We start from the raw sequence: 6,000 nt of genomic DNA on the forward strand, positions 1-6,000 counted from the left end.
ACCGCCATAAAGCAAAAGCTTAAGAGAGACCCCTCAACGCCGCGTGGAGAAATACCAAAGAAAGAAAAAAATACCTCGGTGAAAATTTCCTCTCTCAAATGGTAAGGTCGCCGTTTCAGCGTCGTGCCGGAACACGCGTGTACATGCCAACGTCTCAACCAAACGGAGCGGCTGCAGTGCAGAGGGAAGCAATGCGTAGGCCCAGTCGGGCCAACGAAACTGCCCACGCCCACCAACGCTCGCTTCAACGGCAGAAAACGAAACTTAGGGGAGCTGTCTAAGCTGGCGCCGGGCCGGCGGGCGCACACGAAGGCAGTCGAAGGTGAGGGAGCTACGAGGGAGTTAAGAAAGAGTGTAAGGGGAGCCACTGAAGTGACGGGGTTGCCGAGGCCAAATGTGCTTCCCTGCCACCCTCCTCCCTCACCTTCGATGGTCACCGCGCGCGCGCGTCGTCGTGCCGGCGCGTCCCGCTTCCTGAAGTTTTGTTCACTGCCATTATCGGGATGCAAGAGAGAGATTGTGGTTGTGAAAAGGAAGAGGCGCTATCGCGATGCAAACATTGGCCGGCATAGACAGTTTCGGGGCCCTCGCTCGCTATGTGCTTGCACGCCGCATATTTCACGACTCGCACCGTTCGTACGTGGCGCTATGGTGCACAAATATGTCGAAAATACCGTATTTATTCGAATCTAGGCCGATAGTTTTTTTCAAATAATCACATACGAAACTCTAGGGTCGGCTTAGATTCGAGGATTTAAAAAAACGCGCCAGTTTTTAACTGAAACTGATAAATATGGTGCATAGTTAGAGCCATCTAGAAAAGTCAGTATCTCAGCCGCTACTAGCCGCGCCAGTAGCCAACTGAAGTACACAAGCGACGTCGCCATTTTGACTTGCGTCGTATCGGGTATGGTGGAGCATCGGCACGCGGTGTGGCGTTATCGTAATGGCACCAAATGGGCGATGCCACTATAGTGCCACTTTCTAAACGAAATACTGTATTTACTCGAATTTAACGCGCACTTTCAACACGACCCTAAATCTGCGTCGGCATTTCAAAATGGCCACCTCTCACGCGCGTCGAGCCTAGCTACCGTAGCATGTGGAAGCTTCCTCCGTGTGCTGCAGTACACGTGCTTAGGCAATAGTCTACCGTCTGTCTTCACGTTCTCAGCGTCTGCTCTATCAGTATGAAGTACCGAGTTCATCATGATGCCGTATTTAAAAGGAAAGTGATCATCTGTGCGGAGACGGACAGAAATCGGGCCGCATCATGGGCGTTCGGAGAATCCGAAACTTGCGAGCGGGACTGGCGCAAACAGAAGGAGAGGATTTTTGCCAGCAAAGCAATGCGGAACGGTTTCAGTGGACCGAAGCAGGACGTAACCTGCGACGATCCACTCCGGCGATGCGATCACCTTGGCCCTATCTTGAAAGCAATCTGCGACGGGTAAAGTCCGCCGCGCGCCGTGTTTTCTCCGCATTGAAGCGAGAGGCATGCTAGCACGAAGGCGCGCTTCGTCTCCAGCGTTCTGACAGTTCGTTTCCGCAGTCCACAAGCGAGATGTGTTCATGTTTGCTTGTGCGTGCGTGACACCGTGCTTGTTAATAACGGTCTACTAATTTGCTATCGCATTCGATGCATCGCCTCTCGGGCGAAACTGCGACTTTTTGTTATTCATCGCAACTTCAGTGCATCGGGAGGAAATCTATTTTTCCAAATGACAGAAAGTTGTATTTCTGTTTGAAAGCATGAGGTGCGCGGTACTGGTAAAGGACTTTTTTTTCCTCACGGAAAACGGGTGCGCGTTACAATCGAGGAAGCGTGAGAATCGAGTAAATACTGTAGTTGTGCTAGCCGTAGAGGCATCGTCAAACATTCAAGCCGGGCGGAACTTCGGCATCGGTCTGTCGTTGGAGGGGGCCACGGGAGATGGTTTTTGCGTGCACCGCAACGTGCGCTCCTTCCAAAAATGCAGCATCTCTAATGCGCTGGATGGTACTGAATATAGCGCACTGTTTGAAGATGTCAGCAGTAAGCAAGATAGCGACGAGGCTAGCAGCGATGGTGACATAGAATGAGCTCGGCATGTTCAAATTTAATAAATGCTGTTTCATTTTGCGAATGCTTTCCTTGCTTTTTCGTTCGGCCTACATTCGAGGTAAGTTTTTTTTTTCTGACTTCGAACTTTTGGGAGGTCGGCTTAGAATCGGAGTCGGCCTAGATTCGAGTAAATACGGTAAGTCCTTCTCTTAATTAGAACAAATTTTCGGGCTCCTTCGAGTTCAAATTATCAAGATTCGACTGTATTTTCTGCTGGTGCGTCACACCCTTGGACGGGAACAACTCCTTTTGCACACATTGCAGACCCTTGTCCGCATTTTCGTTGTCTTTCGTGCGAAAGAAGCTTCGTAAGGCTTCCAGGCCAGCAAGGGCTTCGGTGAAGGTAGCCGGTGGGTGCAAGCCTTCGTTCTCGCCGCCGTCTTCAGGCGCATTGTCTGCCACCACCTCTGCTTCTATCGCGGCAAGTCGTAGCGCCGCGCGCGCAGCATCCATGGCGTCCGCCTGTTTTTGCCGCTTAGTAGTTCGCGTTGAAGCGAGGGGCGAGTTAGCGCAAAGGTCAATTCGCTCGCCGCTGCTGCCGCGCTTCGTCAGTTCGGGCAAACGAGCAATGCAGAGAAGTCGCAGAGGGGGGGGGGGGTAAATTGAGCACTGTAGAGAAGCCGCGCGGCGGCTGTCTGCCACTTAGCGCTTCACAAGCACACGAGAGTGGCCTTTTTGCACACCTGAATGATTATTTTTCGCTGCAGAACGTATCATACGACCGCAGTTTGCCGCGATGCTGAACGTTGCTGCCGAATAATCGTATTTTCCGGGAACGTATTAACACATTCCTCTATGGTGTTTTGGGTATCTTTGGCGATTGCAAACGTAGGAGCCGGGAAATCGTATTAACTGGGAACGTATGAGCAAGGTTCTACTGTATTTATCCCGCAGTCTGTGGGATCTGCATGAATTTTTTCCTGTATCACTGTTGACTTTGCACATGGAAAAAGAACACTAAGGAGAGGCTCTGACATCTGTCTTTGCAATGCCTGGCACATCCAACTTGTGTATCAGCACGAACCCTTTCTCATCTCTTAGCCAAGTGTGCTGCCTCCGGGATTTGCACCATGCCACTGAGGTCACATCAGAAAGACCAGTTAGCATCCTTGCAAACGTTGCCCCATAAATGAAGACAGTGAAGCCTAAAGTGATACTGTGACTTCTGCCACACTCCTCTCAATACATGCTGTTTTTTTTCCTTCCTCTATGGCTGTTACTTTGAAACATAATGCTCTGTGCATTTCACACTGCACGTATCTCTCACTGTCTCATGTTAATTCATGATGTGTGTTACTGGAAAAAATGTATGTTCGCTGTTCAGCTATTGGGTCCACTGGTGCTGGTAGTGAAAGCTTAAGTGCTGTTTTACTGCTGGTTTGCGTGGTTTAATTCCACTTATAGCCTAATAAGGGTGTGCCTGTGTTCTTTCTGTTTACAGTTGAAGAAGCTTAGGTGCCATACAATTGATGGCGAGCCAGAAGTTACGTTATCTGAGCTGGAAGACAAGGATTTGGAAGACCTGAATGAGGAAGCGCTAATGATGAAGTCCACCATGCTCAAGGAGAACCTGTCTGCCATGAAGCCAAACATGGCTGCGATACAGGAGTATTGTCGAAAGGCAAGCCTATTTCAAGTACTCTTGTATTTTATTGTAGGTGGAACCTTTGAAGCTGAATCAAGACTGTTAAGTGAGCTAGTTCGAATGTTGGATTAATGGTTACGAAACTTCAGCGCAAACACAAGGCACAAAGAAGGACAAAGGAAAAAGGACACGAGCAGCGTCTCGGCTCTCGTGTTGTGCATTTTTTCCTTCTTTGTCTCTTGTGTTTGCGCTAAATTTTCGTAACTTTGAAGCTAAGCCATGAAAGCTTTTCATAGTGTACTTACTGCCTGTTCAATATCTTAATGGTAGAGGTGTGTGGATATCGGAAATTTCTTATGCGATTCGAATGGTTCAGGCTATTTGATTCGCATTCAGTTTGACAGTTCACTATTCGAAACTGTCGAATAATGTTTGTTCTTTAATATAAGAATAACAGTATTTATGAGAACATTGGGTACTGTTACAAATGAAGTGTTTTCAAGTTATGCTGCAAGAAAACGGTAGTTGTTCAGAGGTGCCAGGTTCCCGAGTGAGCACACGGAACAGATAACTTCTGAATTACATATTACAATTGTTCCATGAGAATGGCTCACCTTTAGGAAGCTTACAAATCTGTTGCCTCTATTTAGGGCAAGGCAAATAATTTCCAATCTCACCGTGTTTGCAACCCTTGAAAATAATTTGCAGTGCTGTAGTTCTTACACTTAACTCCTCCTTCAGTGAACACCACGCTCTATGTGCACCTGATGAGGTGCTGTTGCCTTGTTCCACAAATGCAGTCTAATGGTGCACCAGATAACTTAAAACAGTTATTTGTCATTTACAAGCTTCTCAGTGAAGGGCGTCACATGCATGTATTAATCAGTCAATATTGTTTCTTACATAATGTAACATTATATTTTCACAAAGGCAGGACATCAGAACCTTCTCAAGGGTTGTGGCAGGGGTTCGTTAACACACGGGGCTATCAAGGAACTACAAGACAAGTATAATACATACAGATATTACAGTAAGTTTTGCGAATAACAGAATAAATTAAGAAACACGTGCAACAAATTTATTTTGCTATCATAGGAGTTATTAGTGCGATAGCTCTAGTACTTCAGGTACAAACCCAAAAAACGCCTGGTTCCGTAAATCTGGCTTTCAAGCTCAGCCAAGGTCAAACTGGGACTTAGCCTGTCACTACCAGCGGCTGCTGCATACGCCGCGTGGGCACCCATATCTTGAAAGCGACCTGCGATGTGGACAAAGTGCACTGAGCAGTGGCGTAGCCAAGGGGGGGGGTGGGGGGGGTTCAAACCCCCCCCGAAATTTTTTGCCCCCCCCCCCCCCCCACTAACCCACCCTTTGCTCTCGTCGCTTCGCGCTGACATATTTCAAGAAACCAGTGCTACTTTCACACTTTCGTTCCTGGGGCGCTTCCGTTTGGGTTGGTAATTTACAGCGAATCATGTCTGCATGTGGAAAAAAACTGTCACGGTGTTTGTCAAGGCCTTGACACTCTGTGAGGTTTTGGGCGCGAATGTGGCGGCCGCATTCTGAAACAACAAATGCGCAACAAATGAAGCAACAAAACAAATGCGGCAGCCGCATTTTAGATGAAGGCGAAAATGCTCGAGGCCCGTTTACTTAGATTTAGGTGCACGTTAAAGTCTCCAGGTGGTCGAAATTTCCGGTATACATTTCCACCGCTTCCCTTCAGGTGCCGGTTAGGCCGCGTTCGCGTAGGAACTTGGTCTCGAAGCTGGCGGAAGCGGCAAAATCTTGCAAAAATCCGCCCGCCTAGGCGGCAAAACAGGCAGAAAAACAGGCGGCGAGCCAAATGGTCTCGGACCGATTTTTTCGCCATGGCGAAGCGGAAACGAAGTCGTTCTGCTCGACCGGAAGCTACACTAGCATGTAAACTTCAGGTCGTAACATTGAACATGGCACCAAACGTGTAGGCTGCAATGCTGATCGACGCGATCAAGAACCACCCCTTGCTCTACAACAAGAGAAGTACTAAAACGTACTGTCAGCAATACTCGCGATAGTATTCAACGTCGCGCGACTGGAGGCGCGGCAACGAAGCCAACGGAGTCGCGTGACCCAACTTCTCGCGCTTTTGCAAAGCCAGGCGAACCCACCACCGCCGTTTCCGAGGTTTTCTTGTCTTCCGTTTATTCATCTGTCCATTTCTAGAAAACAAGTAGGTAGAAGTATAAAAGCCATTTCTTCTTCCACTTCCATGACAGACAATAGTTAGGCAGATTCCTCGTTGGCGCTCCATAATTCTCCTCGCACGTGC

At 48.4% G+C, this 6,000-nt stretch overlaps 1 protein-coding gene across 1 annotated transcript in view; it reads left to right on the plus strand.

Moving 5' to 3' along the window:
- The window catches only part of LOC119445196 (structural maintenance of chromosomes protein 4), a 106,474-nt gene that overhangs the window by 64,273 nt on the left and 36,201 nt on the right, over positions 1-6,000 (plus strand). Inside the window, exon 22 of the mRNA XM_049662942.1 lies at positions 3,546-3,725. Within this exon, the coding sequence (XP_049518899.1) occupies positions 3,546-3,725 (180 nt within the window). The remainder of the gene's footprint in view (positions 1-3,545; positions 3,726-6,000) is intronic.

Source organism: Dermacentor silvarum, chromosome 1, assembly GCF_013339745.2.
Source record: "Dermacentor silvarum isolate Dsil-2018 chromosome 1, BIME_Dsil_1.4, whole genome shotgun sequence".
NCBI lineage: Eukaryota > Metazoa > Arthropoda > Arachnida > Ixodida > Ixodidae > Dermacentor > Dermacentor silvarum.